General features: G+C 42.7%; 1 protein-coding gene across 1 annotated transcript in view; it reads right to left on the bottom strand.

The window, feature by feature from the left end:
* SLC44A1 (solute carrier family 44 member 1) overlaps positions 1-24,223 on the bottom strand; it is a 211,280-nt gene that overhangs the window by 20,029 nt on the left and 167,028 nt on the right. Inside the window, exons 14-15 of the mRNA XM_040359353.1 lie at positions 13,849-14,085; positions 13,695-13,766 (exon numbers count right to left, since the gene is read on the bottom strand). Coding sequence (XP_040215287.1) covers positions 13,695-13,766; positions 13,849-14,085 — 309 coding nt within the window. The remainder of the gene's footprint in view (positions 1-13,694; positions 13,767-13,848; positions 14,086-24,223) is intronic.

The raw sequence follows: 24,223 nt of genomic DNA on the forward strand, positions 1-24,223 counted from the left end.
GCAAAATAAAAAGGAATTATGACGGAACTGTAAATTGTATATATTGGAGTACAGTACAGGACACAGGAGTTGAGTTTTATGCATCTACTTTCAGGTGAGTAGACACTGGAAAAATCTTTTCTGGGAATCACCCCTCAGTGTTCTCATATAACCGTGCCCACTTTGTGAGGCTCCAGATTTTTAGCAAGCAGTGCAGAATCTACAGAGCAAGAGCTACAGTGTCCTGTACTGTATTCCAAGATATGGAATTTACAGATATGTCAAAATTCCCATTATCTTAATCGTACAGTACAGAACACAGGAGTTGATTCCTAGACCATGGGATTCCAAGACCCCAACCTCTTTAAGGAATGGATTCAAGTAGGGATGGAGGGACGCATACCCTAAGGGCAGAAGCCTTGGAAGAAGTGCAATTTTAACCACTCAGCCAGGTGAAAGAGGAAGGAGGAATCCCATAGAGTCACCACCCCATGAGTAACGAAAAGAGGGGTCAGTTGGCAAGAGTATACATGACAGATCACCAAGGATGACAGTCCTGTCCCCAGCCACAAAAGGGGGCTCTGTATGGGAAAGAACACCTGAGGGAAGCCCCATAGGTGCACATAATATTGTAACAGTAATAAAGAAAAGCAAGAGGTAGTGCACAGGGAGTGCAAAATGAAGGTGTCAGGAAGAGGATATACTAGGCCCAATAAAGATGGGTATCTGGGGCTAGATGTTTAGCGATTCCAAACAGAAGAAGTTGCAGCATGAGAAATGAAAACATGTTCTTGGATGGGGTTCCCAATCTCACTAGGTGAGAACTGACTTGCACAATAGATTACAGAGCATCGGGGGAGCAATCTGCATGCCCTTGAGAAATTGGTACCACCCAAAGAGGAGGATGGAATGGTCCTAATTGGTGGATATCTAGGAATTAGAGATGCTGGAAGATCTCAGGGCAACGTTTGTAGAGTAATCACATAATAAAAAATAATGGTAAGATAGGCAGGCAAGTGCCAGGGCACCTAGAGACTGGATCCGGAAGGGATAAAACACATGGGGGGGGGGGGGAATACTGAGAACAGGAGCCTGTAACTTTTCCAGAACTAGATCAACAAAAGTCGAGCCTTGCAAAGACCAGTTTATTTTGAGAAGGCAAGAGAAGGACTTCTTGACTCGTAAAATGGGTAGCCTGTTGATCATGAGTAGAACAGGAGATCAGTGTAATGGAGCCAACCTGTGTATAGTAAGAAGTAAGGTTCCAGTAACCTGGCACCGGTTCTCTCAAAGGAGTCCGCTAGTAGAATCTAAGGGAAACCCTCATGAAGGTGCAACAGAAGGGTGCCAGTGGCAGCATGGGATTAAAAAATATCATGATATTAAATTAGGCCCACAGATCCTGAGCAGCACTAGGCTGGAGGAATGAGCCAGAGAAATGGGGGGGGGGGGAGATAAAAGCAGTGTTTGGCCCTATGATCAGAAATTTGGCTCAGGAGCCTTTTTGAGAAAAAATGGTGCCCAAGGCACACTGGGACATGAAGGATCAGTGTTTAATTAGGGGTCTAAAGATTTTAGCACCAGAAGGTGTGGCACGCATAGCAATGTAAAAACTACATTGAAGTGTGGACAAATGGGGAGATGCAGTTGATATAAGTTACTAAAATAAAAAAAGATATAGTGGTAGGCCTATAGAAAATCAGGCAGATGCCATGCTGCTGCAGTAGATTTAGTGACTAGTCTACAGGAGACCAGCCAGGAGTATGGTAACTGCAGTAATTAGAATAGATGACTTTAGGAGCATAATGGAACTTGCGCGGCCAGTGTCCAATCACCTGTACTGCATGATTAAGATATCATTTTTGCAAGACCATTTTGCCAAAAGAGAGCCTTGTAGGTCTCAAAAAACAGCATGTATTACTTTAAATAAAAACTTTGTCATTACATGTGATATCAAAGTTTTTATTGAATCAATAGGTCCATAGTTTAGTTAGTTCAACAGCTCCTCTCAGTAGAGGTATTGCACATTTCTTACCAATAATGTATTAAAGCGGTTGTTAAGCCACTGTTATAGTAAATAAATGTCCCCATTGTATGTGGTTTTAAAAAATAAGCCCCTATATACCTTTGATTTATATCGGCGCTCACATGCCTGACCGCCTCTCGATCTGACAGCTACAGCGGGAGGGTCCAAGAAACCCCCGTGGATCTAAGCCGGGAGGAGGCGAGGAGAGAGGCTGGTCACGTGAGCGCTAAGTGGCACTATGAAAAAGGCATACAGTGAGTGATTTAAAAAAAACACATACACTGGGAACATTATTTACTATAACAGAGGGGATTGTAGAAAGACCATCAAGTTATGATAGCAGCAAGAAGGGAGGGCTGGAGAGTGGACAGAGCTAACTGGCAGGGGGGGGGGGGGGAAGAGGACAGAGGAGAGCTGTGGATGACGGAGGAATATAAACTGACCATGGTGTCAGGGCTCAGCAGCCACAATAAACCGTGGTCAGTTTACAGAGGGGAGAGCAGAGCCAGGCAGGATCAGCAAGGTATTTCAGGTGATACAACAGCCAAATGACACAGCACAAGCACTGTGCTGTTCATGTTTTAAAGGAACAGGATCCTTTTTTTTAGGGTAACAGACACTTTAAATGCTGCAGTTGCATCTCTCTCTACTACTTCTTGAAAACTGGTATCTGCCATCTAGGAGTCAATGTGGATTAGATCTTCTACCAATCCGTAGATACAGGGATTAGACAGCATAAATGCAAAGCTTAGGTCTCTCTCGTTTTTTGAAACAGTCAGCCTTGGCCACTCCCCTAGTACCTTCACTCCGAGTCTCTCCACTAGTTACTGAGAGCACCAGTCACAATAAAGGTGGTTTTATACATTGTTAATATAATTTTTTGCTTTCCTATTTCTATTTTTTACCTTTGCTTTCATTCAGTTTCATGTGTTGTTGTCTGCAGCAGCTATTATGAATGTTGGCTGCTTGTCTCATCTTTTTACCTGATTTCACCCGATGGGGGGGGGGGGGGGTCTGTTGAGATATATATACTGTATGTGTTTAGGTGATGGTCACTTTTGTAGGCTATGAATAAGCTCTAGATTAGCGCGAAACGTGTTCGATTTTTTTTTCATGTGCTGTGTGTATGTTAGGGCTCTCTCACACGGGCGGTCTGGCCAACGGACTCTGCTTTGCTCATTGGGGGATGAGCAGGCGGATGACAGGTCCGTCTTCACTCACTGTGCTGAGGCGGACCTGTCAGAGCCCCGCTCTCCTCTTGTAACAGGCGCTCCTCACGCCGGCTGTTTACTGTAATAACAGGCGCTTTCAGTGCCGTAATGCGTTCTGTGCTGGAACACATACGGCGCTCGCGCGATGTCGTCATCGCCCGACGCCACGTGCGTTCCAACGTGGAAGTGCGCCGAGAATCGGCGGTTTTCCTGAATCAGTGCTTATGCACTGCAGCTGTTTTCTGCCTATAAAGGCATTCATTTTAAATAGAAACTTTGTTCTATTATTGTCGGCTGTAGCCGGCTAGGCTACCATCCTTCCCTGGACCTGGAGGCATCCCAATATTAAGGCTACAATGAACTACAGGTACCAGCAATCCTTAACCCTGGATGCCTGCCTGATTGAAGCCAATCCAGATAGCCATTGCCGGGGACAACCTTCAAGAGCTTCCTTGCTGACACCCTACTCTACGGAATCCCTACTCGCTACACTGAAGCCCTGCAAACGGATAAGTAGCAATTGTGTCACTTGTAGTTCTATAGAAACATCTGCTGCATACTTTCCAACTAAAACAATTGCTGATATTTATTATGGCTTGTGACCATTAACATACTACTTGGGATAGACTGCTGTGCCTATGACTGTTTGCTAAGGAGTATCTTAAAGGGACATCTACTCACAAATTACCTGAACTATATTGCCTCTCATATGAAACTATTAGTTGTCTCTACAACTCCTATTTACTACGAGCTATATTGCCTGTCATACGCAACTATTAGTTGTCTTAACAACTTCTATTCACTACGTGCTTGACATGTAAATTGCTTATGGGCCTTGCTGAACATGTTCGCTCTAACTTTTCTATGCTAAGGTTTGGTGGTATTTCATAACAACTCCCTTAGTGGCCTAATACATCTCTATATGTTAAGTGATATGATGTAGAGAACCCCCAAACTCCTGTTTGCTTGGAGTGATGCCTGGGGTCCGTACTGATAATCACTTGTATATAGGAGGTGCATTGGAATCTTTAAAGTGTATACTATAATTTTAAACGCTAAGCTCTGGTCGCATGTTGTAATGCATCCATCCTTAGTAGCTCAACGCCTTTCTTTGTGTGAGAGAGATGATGTAGGGAACCCCCAAACTCCTGTTTGTGTGGATTGACGCCTGGGGTCCAATACTGAATTCTCACATAAAGAAGTGCATTGAAATCCTTGCTAACCGCAGTTGTGGTTCACTTTGTTCACCAGAGCTGTTACACCTCTATGGGGAGATGGACTGCCTGTCCGTTTTCATCCGATCCTCCAGACGGATGGAAAAAAAGGGTCTCCATCCGCCTGGATTTCACAGACAGTATTGGATATCGGCTGATATCAGCGGACAAATTTACCACTGACATCCGCCCCTCCATAGAGGTAAATTGAGTGTCCGATCAAGTCCGCCTAAAAAACTGACAGGCAGACTCAATCAGAAAGCCTGTGTGAAAGGGGCCATTTTGTAATTATATGGAAGATTTGTACAATGCCAGAGTAAAGGGCCAATATGCCAGAGTAAAGGGCCAATAGGAAAGAATGGAAGACATTTTTACACAAACAATTAAGCTTTGCATATGTAACTTTACCTGCCAGGTTCTTTAAATGTACCGATTATTTTGGATATGTGGTTTTCTCTGAAAGTATAGGGTATATTTTTTGCACCATATGCTCAGCTTGAAATGCATTTTTTTTTTTTTTTATAGGTTCATCTTTATGTGCAATTTCAGTTCTTCCTTTCTGCACTAGCAATCATGTCAAGAAATCCTTCCTACTCTAGCCAGAAAAAAAAAAAACTTGTTTTGCATTTTAATTGGAATTTTTCAAGACTAACATTTTATATATTCAAATAGTATTATCAAACTGGACATACTGTTGTAAAGATTGTTTCAGCAGTTTTTCAACTGCTGAAAAGAGAATTACAAAGCGTCATCCTGAAATGACACTCTTTATTCATAGTTTCCCTCCTGCTGGCTCGTCTCCTGCTGTTGTGAAAACATTGTCTTCTACGCTGGACTTACTGTAATAATCTTTGATGTCTTTTTCAGTGGAATTGCCCATATTTATTTACTATTGGTCTTTGTTAGAATATTCCAAGACATGCCAGTCAAACTGGATGCTATTAAAAATGTTTTCACTGTAATTGGCAAGTCAAAGCTTTTCATGTCTACTTTATTTTTTATATTCTACAGAAAGGTAAACCATAGCCAGAGTTTTGAACTGCATAATGTAACAAAAACACACAGCATGTTAGTGGTGCAATGCAAATGATCCATTAAGGCTATATGATTCTGGGATACAATATCAGATTTCTTCATTCTAAAAGGCAATGTCAAGTGAGCAATTTTGTGTGGGGCTGCTATTTGTCAGTTCAAATCTATTTTTTTAGGACAGTAAGGTACCTTTCTCAAACCACTATCAGACAAGAGAATGTAAAATAAATATACTTGGTTTACATTCACAGAGGAATCTCCAATGTGTCAATAAAATCTGGTTGCAAAGGATATTGGTTCCATTTTCTCCAGTTGGAACGTCACATTGACTTGTGAGCAATTCAAGGAGTAAACAGCAAGAGGCAGCCAAATAGCATACACCATTTGCTTATATTAGGACGGTCAAATGTCGCACAAGTTTTAGGACAAAGCTCATCATTAAAGTGGAATTCTTGCCTAACCATAACTATTCTTAAAAATTTCCCATCCTCCTCCTGCTACCTATTCTGCCTACCCCATGTACAATCCCAACTCCAAAAAAGTTGTAACGTATTGAAAAATCTATATAAAAAGCAGAATGCAATGATTTTCAAATCTTATAAACCCGTATTTTAATCAAAATAGATAACAGAAAATATAGCAGGGTCCTCTGATTCATCCTGTATTGAAATGTATTGCAACCATACAGTCTGCCCGTTGTAAAGAGCTGCACAAACTGTTGGCACTATATAAATCCTGTATAAGAATAATATCAAATGTCTAACGTGAGAGAAAGTAATTTTTTAAGAAAAGAAAAAGGTAATTTTGAAGTTAATGGCAGCAACAGATCTCAAAAAAGTTAGGCCAGGGCGACAAAAAGCTGGCAAAGTAAGTGGTACGAACAAGGAAAAGCTGGAAGAACATTTTGCAACCAATTAGATTAATTGTCAGCAGGTCAGTAATACGAGTCAGGAAAATAGCTTTATTGAGCGTCAGAGTGTCTCAGAAGTAATGACGGGCAGAGGTTCACCGATCTGTGAAAAGCAGCCTCTAAAATTTTTCAAAATTTCGGAATAATATTCTTCAATGTAAAATTGCAAAGACTTTAACCACTTACCGCTCTGCCACATTTACTGCAGTGGGGCAGCACATGCAGGCTCAAACACATATTTATATGTGATTTTTTTTTAATCATACTATCATCAGTCAGTATCCCTGTTCACAGTCATTTGAAGACGCTGTACGGCACTGGTGACAGACTCTAGGAAAAGAACACTTTGGGACTTTAAAAAAAAAATTAGGCGATGACCTGGTAAAGGTCAGTTGCCTCCATCCCTATCTATTTGGAACAAGTAAGAGGACTAAGGGTTGGGACTTTGAATGAAGCAGGCAGGTGTAAGCAATTTGAATTTCTTGGAAGTCAATGATAAGTTGCATTAGGGTAATCATGAATAAACAAGGAAAACCAATATAATTCAGTGCATAGACATACAGCAATGACAATTTACCACCTAATAAAAATCACATAATACAAGTGATCACTAAATAGATAAAACATATAGTTGGCATAAAAAACATGGCATATAATAATAGCTCTATTAGGCATTTTGTGGATTCATCCACTCTTCAGGAGCATGCACGTGGAAAACTGAATGCTGTAGTATAACAAGAATATCTGTAGGGTCTCACCCTGTCACGGAAAGGAGATTAAAATTAGATAATTAGAGGTAATATTGCCTAGGATAAACCCCCAACAATATGTTTTATCTATTTAGTGATCACTTGTATTATGTGATTTGTATTAAGTGGTAAATTGTCATTGCTGTATGTCTAATAAATTCTAATTGCTTACACCTGCCTGCTTCATTCAAAGTCCCAACCTTTAGTCTCTAGAAAACAAAAAAACAAAATTTGATTTAATTTCTTAATTTTCACAAAAATTGTGACAGAAAAATTACAACTTCAAAAAGCTTGCCATGCGTCTTATTAAATGCCTTACATGGTTTATTTAAAAAAGGGGGTGATTTGGGTGATAATTGTACTATCCTGGTGTTTTAGGGCCTCAAGAAATGAAATAAGCCGCCAGTACATCAGGACTAAACAATTTTCAACAAAATGTTATATTACATTATATATATATATATATATATATATATATATATATATATATATATATATATATATATATATATATATATATATATACACATATATATATATACACATATATATATATATATAATCAGTGATGGCGAACCCTGGCACTTATATATATATATATACACACACACACACACACACACACTCTATCTCACAAAAGTGAGTATACCCTAATATTTTTGTAAATATACTGCTCAAAAAAAATTAAAGGAACGCTTTTGAATCCGAACTCCTGGGATATTAATCTGGTCAGTTAAGTAGCAGAGGGGGATGGGGTGCATACAGAGGGGGTTGTTAACTTCAATTAACAGCAAAGCAGCTGAAACTGATTAACAACAGGTGCACTAGATGGGCAACAATGAGACGACCTCCAAAACAGGAATGTTTTTTCAGGTGGAGGTGTCTGACATTATTTTCCCTACTCATCTTTTCTGACAGTTTTTTACTAGTTTTGCATTTGGCTAGGGTCAGTGTCACTACTGGTAGCACAAGGCAATACTTGGACCCTATAAAGGTTGCACAGGCAGTCCAACTCCTCCAGGATGGCACATCAATACGTGTCATTGCCAGAAGGTTTGCCGTGTCTCCCAGCACAGTCTCAAGAGCATGGAGGAGATTCCAGGAGACAGGCAGTTACTCTAGGAGAGCTGGACAGAGCCGTAGAAGGTCCTTAACCCATCAGCAGGACCTATATCTGCTCCTTTGCGCAAGGAGGAACAGGATGAGCACTGCCAGAGCCCTACAAAATGACCTCCAGCAGGCCACTGGTGTGCCCAGTGGAAGATTTCCCCTCTATTACTTTTCTGAGGACAACCCAGAACTTTCACTTTCATGGTAAACCGGACAAATCAAAAAGGGTGAATCTCTCTAAAGGGGACATAGCAATAACAACTGCCTTTAGTTATTCTTTACTATACAACTTTTGGGATTTTATTTTACCAAAGACATGTAGCAGAATGCATTTTGGCCAAAATGTATAAAGAAATTTGACTTTATTGGATATGTTTTATAACAGAAAGTAGAAAATCTTTTTTTTTTCAACATTCAGTATTTTTTAGTTTATATAGCAAAAATGAAAACCCAGTGGCGATCAAATGCCACGAACCAAAAAACTATTTGTGTGAAGAGAATTTTACAAATTGAATTTGGGCAATGCATGACTGTGCAATTGCCAGAGTAGGGCAGTGACGAATAGCAAAAAATGTCCTGATCATGAAGGGCTTAAAAACCTCCCAGAAAACAAGTGGTAAATATATCATCTATATTACATATCATGGAAAGATTCAGAGAATCTGGGGAAATCTGTGTGCAAGGGACAAGGCCAAAATGCAATATTGTATTCCATCATCTTCAGCCCTCAGATGGCACTGCATTAAAAGCAGGCATTATTCTGTTATGGACATCACTGCATGGGCTCAGGAATACTTACAAATATCACTGTCTGAACACAGCTCGCCGTGCTATTCAAAAATGCAAGTTAAAGCTCCATCATGCAAAGAAGAAGCCAGATCTGAACATGATCCAGAAACGCTGCCTTCTTCTCTGGGTTAAAGCTCATTTAAATGGACTGTTGCAAAGTTGCAAACTGTTCTGTGCTCAGACAAATCAAAATGTAACATTCTTTTTGGCAACCGTGGGTGCCACGTCCTCCAGACTAGAGAGGGACCTTCCAGCTTTGTCAGATCTCAGTTCAAAAGCCTGCATCTCTAAAAGTATAGGAGTGCAACTGGGGCATATGTAATAGGAAGCTTGCACATCTGGAAAGGCACCAATGTTCAAAGATACATCCAAGTTTTAGAGCAGCATATGCGCCCATCTAGACAAAGTCTTTTTCAGGGAAGTCCTTGCATATTTCAGCAGGACAATGCTAAACCACATACTGTATCTATGACAACAGCATGGCTTCACAGTGGAATATTCTGGGTGCTTAACTGGCCTAACTGCAAGCCAGATCTTTTACCAATTTAAAATGTTTGGTGCACGAAAAATACGGCAAAGACAACCGAGGACTGTTGAACAGTTACAATCCTATATTAGGCAAGAATAGGACAATATTCCTCTCCCAAAACTCCAGAAACTGGTCTCCCCAGTTCCAAGACTTTTACAGTGTTGTTAAAGGAGAAGTACAGCCAAAGCTTGTTTGGCTGTACGTCTCCTGTGGATCACAGGAGTGCAGCTCCTGAAGCCTACTGTTGGCTGACATCACAGAGCTGGCCCTGGCTTGGGCAAGAGCATGACAATGAAGTCCTGGATGCCTGGATCGTCACCTGGCTCAACCCCTCAGCAACCTGCTGAGAGCCTGAGCAAGGGCAGAGCAGCTCTCTGCTTAGGGAGCCGTGAGAAACAAGCAATCCACCTGGGTAAGTATGATTCTGAAAAAAAAAGAAAAAAACATACTTCTCTTTTAAAAAGAAGAGGGCGTGCTACACTGTGGTAAGCATGGCCTTGTCCCAACTTTACTGACCTATGTTGCTGCCATCAGTTTAAAAATTACCTTCGTCTTAAAAGAGTTCATTTTCCTAGTTTAAACATTTGATATTTTTCCATTTTCTATTGTGAATAAAATATGAGTTTATGAAATTTGCAAATCAGTACATTGTTTATATGTAAATTTTACACAGCTTCACAACTTTTTTAGATTTAGGGGTGTCTTTTTGCAGCCCGCTTCATTTAGCTGTCCCATAGCTCCGGCTCTCTTGTGTCAGGGAGAGCTCAACAATGGCTGGGAATTTTGAGAGCTGTGACATCACTCAAAAGCTCCCATAGCCCAGCGGTTGTTGGCACTTTCTTCCTCTCTACTGCAGCTCTCCACTCAGGGTCACAGGAGAGCCAGAGTTGTGGGATCACGCGACTGGACGAGGGTGGGCTGAAAAAAGGTAAGTATACAGATTGTTTTTACACAGGGTAAGCAGCATAGGTATTAGGTAAACCACCACCATCAATATCACAATCCAAAGGCATCTTCCTCCTTATCCTCTAGGTAGGATTGGTTTTACAGTGGGGATCGAAAGTTTGGGCACCCCAGGTAAAAATTTGTATTAATGTGCATAACGAAGCCAAGGAAAGATGGACAAATCTCCAAAAGGCATCAAATTACACATGAGGCCCCGTACACACGACAGAGGAACTCGACGTGCTTGGCACGTCGAGTTCCTCGTCGAGTTTTGGGATGAAGCCGCCGAGGAGCTCGGCGGGCCGGCTTCTCCCATAGAAGAACGAGGACAACGAGAAAATAGAGAACATGTTCTCGTCAAAACTCGTCGAGCCAAAACTGTACAGACGACAGAGATTCTCGGCAGAATCCGGGTTTTGACCGAGTTTCTCGGTGAATTCTGCCGAGAATCTCTGTCGTGTGTACGAGGCCTTAGACATTCTTATAATATGTCAAAAAAGTTAGATTTTATTTCCATCATTTACACTTTCAAAATTACAGAAAACAAAAAAAATGGCATCTGCAAAAATTTGGGCACCCTGCAGAATTTATAGCATGCACTGCCCCCTTTGCAAAGCTGAGACCTGCCAGTGTCATGGATTGTTCTCAATCATCGTCTGGGAAGACCAGGTGATGTCAATCTCAAAGGTTTTAAATGCCCAGACTCATCTGAACTTGCCCCAACAATCAGCACCATGGGTTCTTCTAAGCAGTTGTCTAGGAAACTGAAAATAGTTGACGCTCACAAAGCGTTTTCAGATGTCAATAGCCTCTGTTCGGAATGTAATTAAGAAATGGCAGTCATCAGGAACAGTGGAAGTTAAAGCAAGATCTGGAAGACCAAGAAAAATATCAGACAGAACAGCTCGCAGGATTGTGAGAAAAGCAATTCAAAACCCACGTTTGACTGCACGATCCCTCCAGAAAGATCTGGCAGACACTGGAGTTGTGGTACACTATTCCACTATAAAGAGATACTTGTACAAATATGGTCTTCATGGAAGAGTCATCAGAAGAAAACCTCTTCTACGTCCTCACCACAAAAATCAGCGTTTGAACTTTGCAAATGAATATATAGACAAGCCTGATGCATTTTGGAAACAAGTTCTGTGGACCGATGAGGTTAAAATATAACTTTTTTGCCGGAATGAGCAAAGGTACGTTTGGAGAAGAAAGGGCACAGAATTTAATGAAAAGAACCCCTGTCCAACTGTTAAGCATGGGGGTGGATCAATCATGCTTTGGGGTTGTATTGCAGCCAGTGGCACAGGGAACATTTCATGAGTAGAAGGAAAAATGTATTCAATAAAATTTCAGTAAATTTTGGATGGTAACTTGATGCCATCTGTGAAAAAGCTGAAGTTAAAGAGAGGATGGCTTCTACAAATGCATAATGATCCTAAACACACCTCAAAATCCACGGGGGATTACATCAAGAGGCATAAACTGAAGGTTTTGCCATGGCCTTCACAATCTCCTGACCTCAACATAATTGAAAAATCTATGGATAAACCTTAAAAGAGCAGTGCGTGACAGACAGCCCAGAGATCTTAAAGAACTGGAAGACTTTTGTAAGGAAGAATGGGCAAAGATACCTCAAACAAGAATTGAGACTCTTGGCTGGCTACAAAAAGCGTTTACAAGCTGTGATACTTGCCAAAGGGGGCAGTACAAGATATTAACTCTGAAGTGTGCCCAAACTTTTGCAGACGCCATTTTGAAAGTGTAAATGATGGAAATAAAATCTAACTTTTTTGACATATTATAAGAATGTCTAATCGAATTTGATGCCTTTTGGAGATTTTTCCATCTTTCCTTGGCTTCGTTATGCACATTAATACAAATTTTTACCTGGGGTGCCCAAACTTTCGATCCCCACTGTACATGTTTAAATAAATGAAGAAAGGCTTTGCTACAAGCCAAGTTGACATTTTTCAGCTTAGTTGATACTGCATGCACAGTTTCTCACTTAGAATTTTTTTTTTATTGTACTTAATCACCTTTCTGGCATTCCCTAAAAGCAGTGTTTTGCTTTAGAAGAGGGAGATTAATGAATTGGTAGCAGGTTCTATTGTGACAAACAGTAAATAATTTATGGCAAATCAGTCATTGAACTCGGCTATTGTTTTTATATGGCAACTGGATATGAAAAACAACATAATGATGTATTAGAGCACAGTGATACATCTTTCTTGTACATGAAATAAAAAGCTATAATAAGCATGAATGTTGGTTACATAAAAACAGTTATTTTATAGAAGTTAATATACAAATAGAGAAAAGTTACAAATACATTACAAGCAAGCTAATATGTAAAAATGATGCGTTTTGAAAAGCTGAAAGGACATTTTGCTTGTTCCCCACACAGGTACAGCATTAACGGATAATCATTTAACAAACTGAACCAGCAGGTGTTAACTACAGCCTCAGTAAAATCATTTTTTAAAGTATATTTGAACAAATACACATTTTTTATAATTTCAGGTGTAAATTTCTCACTCTACTCTGAGCATGAAAAATTTTGGAAGAAGCTTTGAAAAGGAATGGTACATGACAATGCATGATAAGTCATAAATCTTCAGTGTCACATAGGAAATGTAAAAAAAATCCCTGTTTTTTTTTTTTTTTTTGTAGTATAGCAAACTAATATACCAGTAAGCGCTCTGATCATATCATATAACACAAATTAAAATAGTGGCATTTATTATAAAAGAAAACGTGATTCTTTAAACACACACCATGACCTGGATTTATTCTTTTTGTCTCTAATTTTATGGTAAGATTATAGAACGAAATATTCAAAATAGACCTTACTTAAATATCTTTATAAATATGGTAATTGCCATTAATATAATGGACAAGATGCCTCTATAAGAGTTAATGTATTTCACAAATGGATATTATATGAATCCAGTTCTCCTCCCATAGGAGGAACAGAGGCAATATTCCTTTCAGCTTGCCTTGACAGAAGATGGTCTTAGCTGTGATAAGGACTCTGCCAGCCAACTGATGGGCAAGCCAAAAAGCAGGAAAAGAAGGACATCTTCAGTTACGCAGACAACAAAGAAGTCACCAGAAGAAGCCCAGTCAGTGAAGACAGAAAGGGACAGGAAGTAAAAGTGAAATTCTTGGAGTATGGTCATCTCCTCGCTTGCACCTACCATCGGTTTCAGTTCCCTGCTCTCAGCTCCACTTCCCTCTTTCATGGCTTTTCTACTGTTCTCCACAAATTCCTGTAGAAAAACAAAGACATTTATCACCACCATACCACTATGAGCAGCCTTTAAAGAAAACACAGAGACAAAAGTCACTCACCATTAGGACTTTGTCCATGTAGAATTCCTTTCCAGGGCTCCCATCATTATATTTAGTGTCAACAGCAAAACACAGGAATAATACATCTACTACCATTTCATAGATGGAGAGGAAGCAGTGAGCAACAAGAAAGGCAAAAAGGCAGACAATGATAAGCGGCAGCACCCACACTGTGTAGTCCCTCTGGTAGTTAAGCAGCAAAATGCCTGCAAGGCCCGTGGTGCTCACAATCAAAATCTAAAAAAAAGGGAACAAATGAAGATAAACAATACTGTAATCTTGTGCATCATGACCGTTTTTATGGTATGTTCACTGTTAGAAAAATAATTTGTAGAAAAGGCTAGCATGTAGTGTGAAACCACATTGTCACAAATTTGGCCTGGTCTACAAGAAAAAGGTGTAGGCCAACAGGAAAAAGTAATTCAACAGTGGTTTTCCTAGTGTAGGTTTGAAAACAGAATGCCAATTTTCATAGAAGAGATCTAGTATACTTCTTTATAAGAGATGCCTGCAAATCCCTTAAAGGCCTCATGCACACAGGGATACATTTTCTGCATTTTTCTGCCTCTCAGACTTGTACAGACATCTGTCATGTCCGACACTTTTCAAAATATCTTTCTGCCCTCCAACCTTTTCAAGTTCCAACAAGCCTATCATTATAACTGATGGTCTCAATAGGCAATGATAATGATAGGTCCTTAGGTTTAGCAATCAACATAAATGTGAAACATTTTTTGTGTTGACTCTTAGAAATGTATCATTTGATTCCATTCTGTTTCTTAAGGCCCATACACACGATCGGATTTTTCAACAACATCGGTCCGACGGACGTATTTTATCAGACAATCCGACCGTCTGAATGCTCCGTTGGACAATTGTTGTCGGAATTTCCATGGACAAATGTTCACTGTGCATGCTCTCAAACTTTCCGTCAACAAATGTGTTACGTCGGATCATCCGGTCGTGTGTACACAAGTCCATCGGACTAAAATCCAAAGTAAAAACACGCATGCTCCGAACCAATGCTAACCATAAGACAATATTATCAGAAGTTGCCCAAAGGGTGGCGCCAAAGAGCAGAAAAAACATGTAGTAGTACGTCTATTATGTCACTACGTTCATGTTTGTTGGCTGAAAATGTTCTGCCGTGTGTATGCATACCAAGTTCACGGCCAAAGCCCCTTCGGACCAAAATCCCTGGAAAAGTCCGATGGAAGTCCGATCGTGTGTATGAGGCTTTAGAGTCTGCTAGACCTGTTCCTGTCAAAGCTTCCTCCAGGAAACCATACTCGCTGACACCTTTGCATTTTCTTTTACCCACGATTTAACGGTATAATGGTCTGTTCTGGCTTCCTTTGTTGACCACTTAAGGACCGCCTCCTGCACATATATATGTCGGCAGAATGGCACGGCTGGGCACATGCACGTACAGGTACGTGCTGTGCTATTGTCCAGCCGTGGGTCGTGGGCGCGCACCCGTGACCCGGTCCGAAGCTCCGTGACCGGGACCACAGACCCGATTGCCGCTGGAGTCCCGCGATCGGTCCCCGGAGCTGAAGAACGGGGACACAATCGATGACGTCACACCTACAGCCACACCCCCCTACAGTTGTAAACACACTTCAGGTCACACATAACCCCATCAGCGCCCCCTGTGGTTAACTCCCAAACTGCAATTGTCATTTTCACAATAAACAATGCATTTTAAGTTTCTAGTTTCGTTTTTGCATGTTATTTCCTGCATCTTTGCTATACAGAGCCATAGAGCAGTGATGGTTTGGAAAACGAAACTAGAAACTCCCAGTACTGTGGTCATCAGGAAACAGACAACCAGGAAGTGTCCAGAACAGAGAGGAATTACAGCAACATCAGAGCAAAAACGAACAATGAGGACATGAAACCAGGACTGCATTAAGGTAAAGGAAGTTATTTAGCTAAAAAAAAAAAAAAAATCCTTTAGTGACCCTTTAAGGCCTCTTGCACACTCCAGCTTGAAAAAGCTTAGTGCAGCTTATTTTTTTTATGGAGCCAAAATTCAGTAATTTATACCACATGCATGCAAATGCGCACAAATCTACATACTGTGCAGAACGAGAAGGCGAGCATAAGCTTTCGTGCAATTGCATAAAAATACGTCAAACTACGCGCAAATATATACAAAAAAAAGAGATTTTTAATACAGCTTACCTGTAAAATCTTTTTCTTGGAGTACATCACGGGACACAGAGCGGCATTCATTACTATATGGGTTATATGGAGTACCTTCAGGTGTAGACACTGGCAATCTTCAAACAGGAAATGCCCCTCCCTATATAACCCCCTCCCATAGGAGGAGTACCTCAGTTTTGTAGCAAGCAGTATGCCTCCCAAAATGGTCCTCAAAAGAGGGGTGGGAGCTCTGTGTCCCGTGATGTACTCCAAGAAAAAGATTTTACAGGTAAGCTGTATTAAAAATCTCTTTTTCTTTATCGTTACATCACGGGACACAGAGCGGCATTCATTACTATATGGGATGTCCCAAAGCAATGCTTACAATGAGGGGAGGGAGAACATCTCCAAGACAAAAGGATTTAATTTAGAGATATACTCAAATCATAATAAATCCAACTTATTTGAGAAAAATAATCTTAAATTTTAAATTTAACTCAAAAAAAGAGGAGCCCCCGGAATCCGAGGGTCTCAAACTGCAGCCTGCAGCACTGCCTGCCCGAAGGCAGTATCAGTATTCCTTCTTACGTCCAACTTGTAGAATTTTGTAAACGTGTGGACAGAAGACCAGGTTGCCGCCTTGCAAACTTGAGCCATAGAGATCTGGTGGTGTGCTGCCCAGGAGGCGCCCATGGCTCTAGTAGAATGAGCCTTTAATGATACTGGAGGAGGCAACCCTTTCAAGCCGTAGGCCTGAGTGATTAATTGCTTAATCCACCTAGAAATGGTGGACTTTGCAGCTGCCTGCCCCTTCTTGGGCCCATCCGGTAGAATGAACAGCACATCTGTCTTCCGGATCTTCTTTGTAGCTTTAAGATAGGCCTTCATGGCCCTGACAATATCCAAGGTATGCAGCAACCCTTCCTTTCTGGAAGTAGGTTTAGGGAAGAAGGATGGTAATACCAAATCCTGGTTCAAATGAAAACTGGATATGACCTTCGGAAGGAAGGAAGGATGAGGGCGGAGAACGACCCTGTCCTTATGAAAAACAAGATATGGTTCCTTACAGGATAAGGCTGCCAGCTCCGAAACTCTTCTTGCGGAAACTATGGCAACCAAAAATACTAACTTCCTTGTCAGTAGAACCAAAGGAATATCAGCCAACGGCTCAAACGGTTGTTTCTGTAAACTTGACAGAACAAGATTTAAATCCCACGGACAAAGCGGGGATTTAACTGGAGGTCTAATACGTAAGACCCCTTGAAGGAAGGTTTTAACCAGCGAGTGGGTGGCCAGCGGCCGCTGAAACCACACTGACAGAGCAGAAATCTGTCCTTTGATTGTGCTTAATGCCAATCCTTTATCCACTCCTAGCTGGAGAAAACTTAATACTCTATCGATGGTAAATTTGCGAGAAAGCCATCGCTTGGACTCACACCAGCCTACATAGGCCTTCCAGACCCTGTAATAAATCACCCTAGAGACCGGTTTCCTGGCTCTGATTAGGGTAGAGATTACTTTCTGAGACAGACCTCTACCCCTGAGAATCAGGGATTCAGCTTCCAGGCCGTCAAATTTAGATGCCGTAAGGCAGGGTGGAGGATCGGACCTTGCGATAGCAGGTCTGGCCGTAGAGGAAGAGTCCAAGGGTCTCCCACTACCATCCTTAAGATTAGTGAGTACCATGCCCTTCTGGGCCATGCTGGAGCTACCAGGATGACTGGTATGTGCTCCACCCGGATCCTGCGCAGCAGGCGGGGTAGTAACTGGAGCGGGGGAAACGCATAAAGAAGTTTGAACTGATGCCAAGGGCAAACCAACGCATCGGTTCCGCAGGCCATCGGATCCCTTGAGCGGGACATGAACCTGTCTAGTTTCTTGTTGAGTCTCGATGCCATGATATCCACGTCCGGCACTCCCCATCTTTGGCAGAGTGCTTGAAAGACTTGTGGATGCAGAGACCATTCCCCCGGCCATAGAGTCTGGCGGCTTAAGAAGTCCGCCTGAAAGTTGTCCACTCCGGGAATGAATATTGCCGATATGCAGGGCACATGAGCCTCTGCCCATAGGAGAATCAAGCTCACTTCTCTCTGAGTGGCCTGACTCCTGGTCCCCCCTTGGTGATTTATGTATGCCACTGCCGTGGCATTGTCTGATTGAATTCTCACCGGGAGCCCCTGCAATTTCGACGTCCAAGCCCTGAGGGCTAGTCGAACAGCTCTGAGCTCCAAGATGTTGATGGGTAAAAGCTTCTCTGGCTTTGTCCAAATACCTTGGCGAGTGGAACCATCCACAATCGCTCCCCAGCCCGTCAGGCTGGCGTCTGTGGTCACTATCTTCCAAGCCACTGGGCTGAAAGACCTCCCCTTCAGTAGATTCTGAGGGTCTAACCACCAACACAGACTTTGTCGGACTCTTGATGAGAGAGGCAACGGGATATCCAAGGCCTGTGGCCTTCTGCTCCATGCTGACAGGATGGCTGCCTGCAGGATGCGAGTGTGGCTCTGGGCGTATGGCACCGCCTCGAAAGTAGCCACCATCTTGCCTAGTAATCTCATACATAGGCGAATAGTCGGTTCTTTCTTGCTTAGAACCAGTAGGATTAATTCCTTGATGGCTTTGACCTTCCTCAGAGGTAGGAACACCCCTTGTTGTTCTGTGTCTAATCTCATGCCGAGATATTCCAACTGCCTTGTGGGCTGGAATGCTGACTTCTCTCGATTTAGGACCCAGCCGAACCTCTCGAGGTATTGGACCGTGAGGGCCACTGCTCGTTCCAAGCCGGGAGACGAGTGGTCTATGACTAGGAGGTCGTCCAGGTATGCTAGGATCGTGACCCCTTGGATCCTTAGCTTGGCTAGGATTGGAGCTAGAACCTTCGTGAACACCCGGGGGGCCGTAGCCAACCCAAAGGGAAGTGTCACGAATTGGAAATGACGCGAAGCCACCATAAAGCGTAGATATCTTTGATGTGGCTGATAAATTGGAACATGAAGGTAGGCATCCTTTATGTCTATGGACGCCATGAAGTCGTCCTTTTGGAGTGTGGCAGCTGCTGACCGCACGGATTCCATCCGAAATGAGCGGATTTTTAAGTATGCATTTACCATCTTTAGGTCCAAAATTGGCCTGACATCTCCATTGGGCTTTGGGATGATGAATAGGTTGGAGTAGAAACCCAGCCCCTGTTCCAGGACTGGTACCTCCACTATCACTTCCTGGGAAAGTAGATGATCTAGAGCCGACTTTAATGCGGCTCCTTTCTCCAGATCGTTTGGAATCCTCGACTCCTGGAAATGAGGAGGAGGAAACCTTAGGAATTCTAGCTTGTAGCCTGTGGCCACGGAAGACCGTACCCACTCGTCGGGAATGCTGGCTTCCCAAATCTCCGAAAAGAGTCGCAGCCTTCCCCCCACCTTCGTGGGTGGGGGCGCCCCTTCATGAGGTAGACTTGGGGGCTGGTTTTGCCGGCTTGCGAAACCACTGCCTCTTGCCCCTAACAGCCTGTCCTCTTGATCTGCTGTTGAAGCCGAAGTTTGTTCTTGCAGGAGGCCGTCGATACTGCTTGGCATTAGAGGGCCCCTGCCCAGGGGAGGACTGTCGTTTAAACGCAGGCCCCTGAACCCTCTTCTTAGTTGGCAAGAGAGTACTCTTGCCGTTTGAAATGGTCTGAATGTATTTATCTAAGTCCTCTCCGAAGAGCCGTCCTCCATGGAAGGGAAACCCTGCCAGGAGCTTCTTGCATGGGGGCTCAGCCTCCCAGCTTTTTAACCATAAGAGTCTTCTCATATGGATAAGGGATAATGATAAACGTGACGCTTGTTGGATAGAATCCTTGATTGCGTCTACCGTAAAACATATGGCTTTAGGGACATCCGAAAATTCTTCTGCCTGCTCGGCAGGAATAAGTTCAAGCATTTGTTTAAATTGATCCGATAAAGCTTGAGCGACTCCAATCGCAGCCACGGCTGGCTGTACTACTGCCCCTGCAGAAGTGAAGGAGTTCTTAAGTAGGGCTTCCAAGCGTCTATCAACTGGATCTTTGAAAACCTGTACGTTTTCTACAGGACATGTTAACGATTTGTTAACACATGAGATGGCTGCGTCTACTGCAGGAGAAGCCCATTTCTTGGAAAACTTTTCTTCCATAGGATATAAGACAGAAAATTTCTTAGGTGGAAAGAAAACCTTGTCTGGTTTGTTCCACTCTTGGAACAAGACTCCCTCTAAGAGAGGATGGATCGGAAACACAGCCCTGCTTTGAGGCGCCCTCAGTGAGCCCAAAGCTGAAACCGTCGATACCTGGAGATCTGGTACAGGCAGGTTGAATGCCTTATGGACCAAGTCCGTCAAGCCCTGAATCCACCAGCTCTCCCTCAGGGAGACTGCCCCAGACTCCTCTGTATCCGGATCTTCGATCCCTGAACCTACTTGGTCTCTGTCCAAGAGGTCGTCCAATTCCCCAGAGGAAAGGACCTCCTCTTCCGAGGGTCCGCGCACGGGTGACGGAGATCTATTCCGCTTACTACCCCGCATGGCTGCGGCTATCATTTCTCCCATGCTTCTCCGCATCTCATTTAAAGAGGCGAGTAACACCTCTTCCGTGACCACCTTAGGGTTGGGTTGACTCGCGTCAGCTCTAGCCCCAGACCCCGATGGCCCAACGGCTCCCTGTGGGGAAAGCAGCGGCATAGCTCTATCCGAGACCTCAGACTCTGCGGGGGAATCCCCACCTTTTGTACCCTCTGATCTTGATGCCATAGTACAATACCGAGGTACACCTGCTACTTATTGGTACCTGGGACTTATAATAGTTAAATGCCCAAACACCTGTTTGGGGAATAAAAAATGTTTCCTCTACCCTAGATGACACCTTTTTTTTTTTTTTTTTTTAAAGAAAAACTTTTCTTCTTTTTTTTTTTTTTTTTTTTTTTCAATCTAGGCAAGAAAAAACATTCTATCCCCCTGAGTAGTATTGCCAAAGAAAAGACTATGAGATGGAAAAGAAAACCAGCCTATTCCTAGGCTAAACCACAATCTTCTGAAGACTGTAGTATTCTTTCTGGCCACTGTGTGTCCTCAGCGCCCGTGCTTCCCTCCAGTCCTTCCTCCCTTAAGCCAGAGAAATGAATGAGCTGTGGCATCTAAGGAAGGGCCGCCCCTTCCTTTAAACCACTGACCCGCCCTTCCCCCCCAGCTAAAACGGCGCCAAATGCGTCTATAACACGTGCACGCGCACCGCGCGCGCGCCCGCGACGGGGGGTTGGGAGGAAGGGCCTCTCTGTTCCTGCAGCCGCAGGCCTGTGAACACACGAGGAGGTCAGCGTTTTGCCTGCCTTGCAGGCATGAGGGAGAGGACTGGATAGAGCATCGCCTGGAGGCTTGCAGGTAAGCATAGCTCTCTGACACACACATACACTTGTACATAAAAGGCCCCACTCACAGCTTTTACAACACTACCAGGGAGGTCACTTTTTATGGGGAACTATAACATATAGAGCCATCCTATCTTCATGATATGTGACTGGTTTGCCAGATGCAATGCATAACCTTTAGGCATGTCCCCTGTGACCTCCCAGAAAAAACTTGCTAAGAGCCAAGCCCCGCAGGTTTTTCCCCTTACTTACCTGCTCCATGCCGCAGGACTTTGCCAAGCAAGAGGTCCAATCTTCCCCCATCTCCGTGGGGATGTCTAGACCTTCAGGCCCTGGGAACCTTCTTCTTCCATGAAGGATCCACTGTCCTGGGCCCATACAGCACCCTGGCAAACAGAAAACATTAGGCGCCCCAAAGGTTTCTAAGTTCTGGGCCCAGGGTCCAGCTCTCTTAAAAAGAAAGCATTATGGGCTATACCCCAAGGGTTTGGGGTCCGGTTACTGACCACTTTAGCGCGCAGGCTTTTTTGGACAGAACCGGTAGCTCACCTAATCCCAAGGATGCGGAGGCAAGCTAAACCATGACTAACACCTAAGACACTGGCGTAAAAACTGAGGTACTCCTCCTATGGGAGGGGGTTATATAGGGAGGGGCATTTCCTGTTTGAAGATTGCCAGTGTCTACACCTGAAGGTACTCCATATAACCCATATAGTAATGAATGCCGCTCTGTGTCCCGTGATGTAACGATAAAGAAAAGTCTTGAAAAGTAGATGCTCAAACAGGAGTATCACATGCAAGAGGCCTAAAGGGTCAATTTAGCCGCTTAAGGACCGCCTCCTGCACATATACGTCGGCAGAATGGCACCGCTGGGCACAAGCACGTACAGGTACGTCCTCTTTAAATGCCCAGCCGTGGGTCGCGCCCCGGTCTGAAGCTCCGTGACCGCGGGACCCGATCGCCGCTGGAGTTCCGCAATCGGTCCCCGGAGCTGAAGAACGGGGAGAGCTGTGTGTAAACACAGCTTCCCCGTTCTTCACTGTGGCGCCGTCATCGATCGTGTGTTCCCATTTATAGGGAAACACAATCAATGACGTCACACCTACAGCCACACACCCCTACAGTTAGAAACACAAATTAGGTCACACTTAACCCCTTCAACGCCCCCTTGTGGTTAACTTCCAAACTGCAATTGTCATTTTCACAGTACACAATGCATTTTTAATGCATTTTTTGCTGTGAAAATTACAATGGTCCCAAAAATGTGTCAAAATTGTCCGAAGTGTCCGCCATAATGTCGCAGTCATGAAAAGAATAACGCTGATCGCCCCCATTAGTAGTAAAAAAAATAATTAATAAAAATGCAATAAAACTATCCCCTATTTTGTAAACGCTATAAATTTAACGCACACCATTTGATAAACGCTTATTGCGATTTTTTTATACCAAAAATAGGTAGAAGAATACGTATCGGCCTAAACTGAGGAAATTTTATATATATATATATATATATATTTTTTTTTTTTTTGGGGGGGATATTTATAAATATTGCATTTTTTTTTCAAAATTGTTGCCCTTTTTTTGTTTATAGCGCAAAAAATAAAAACCGCAGAGGTGATCAAATACCACCAAAAGAAAGCTCTATTTGTGAGAAAAAAAAGGACGCCAATTTTGTTTGGGAGCCACATCGCACGACCGCGCAATTGTCAGTTAAAGCGGCGCAGTGCCGAATCGCAAAAACTGGCCAAGTCCTTTAGCTGCCGAAAAGGTCTGGGTCTTAAGTGGTTAAAAAAATACTCCTCAATTAACTCCATATTGAACTACAGTAGAAAACAAACATCTGCATCATGTAGATTAATGTATACTATAACTACATGCTGATTAATGTTCATTTGCACCCATTTTTTAAGAGAGAAGATAAAAAAAACACTCCTTAAAAAGGAGTTAAATACACTAAAATAGTGCATTTCTGCAACATTGTAGCATACCAACATTGATTTACTACTTGGGCCAAAGCATTCATCACCTAGCTCCTTAAGCAGGGAACACTAGACCATTTGACAAATGTCAGTGTCAGTTTATGGCAGCCCGGTTTACTCATCATTTGTGATTCATGAACCGTGGAAAGAAAAACAATATAAAATGTCTTTTGTAAGCTTTGGTCTTCAAAACACAACAGCATCATTTGTTACTGAAGAGGCCTTTGTGACAAGGGCGCTTCACATCAGGCTAAATACATTGTTTTTTTCTTTCATTCCTAAACTGAACGTTAAGGTAATAGGGAGATTGCAGATCCATAAATACAAAAGAAGTTGAATATACAGGAAGGTTTGTGACCAGCAAAATGGTCATGGACATGGACATTTCAAGTAGCAAATTTCTAACTAGGACATTGTAATCAAGTTTCTAGTACAGGTGACATAAATACTTGTAAATTCAGCTAGAAAAAGTCACAGTATTTTGGTTGTTGTGAATATATACTTTAGAGACGACCTATTTTTTTGTTATGAAAATATATTCTATATTTGATTCCGAATTCTGAGCACAGCAGCTATTCTTTGCTGAATGGCATCCTGCAGCTTCTGGTTTCTATATAGAACAGGGGGAAGGACACAGGCAGAACATCCCGAGCACAGCAGCTTTTCTCTGCTGAACGGCATCCTGCAGATGTTTCATTCTGTGATACAGCCACATTATCACCATCGTCAGTTAAGGTTTAATATAGCTCCAGACAGATGGAAAGGCTGCAACATCTAGAGATCAAATGTGCTTCGTGGTGACCCAACCACAATATCTCCAACAGCTACTCAGGTCTACTATGGCTCCATTCATATGGCATATGAGGCACAGA

The sequence above is a fragment of the Rana temporaria genome, chromosome 1 (genome assembly GCF_905171775.1).
Source record: "Rana temporaria chromosome 1, aRanTem1.1, whole genome shotgun sequence".
Taxonomy (NCBI): domain Eukaryota; kingdom Metazoa; phylum Chordata; class Amphibia; order Anura; family Ranidae; genus Rana; species Rana temporaria.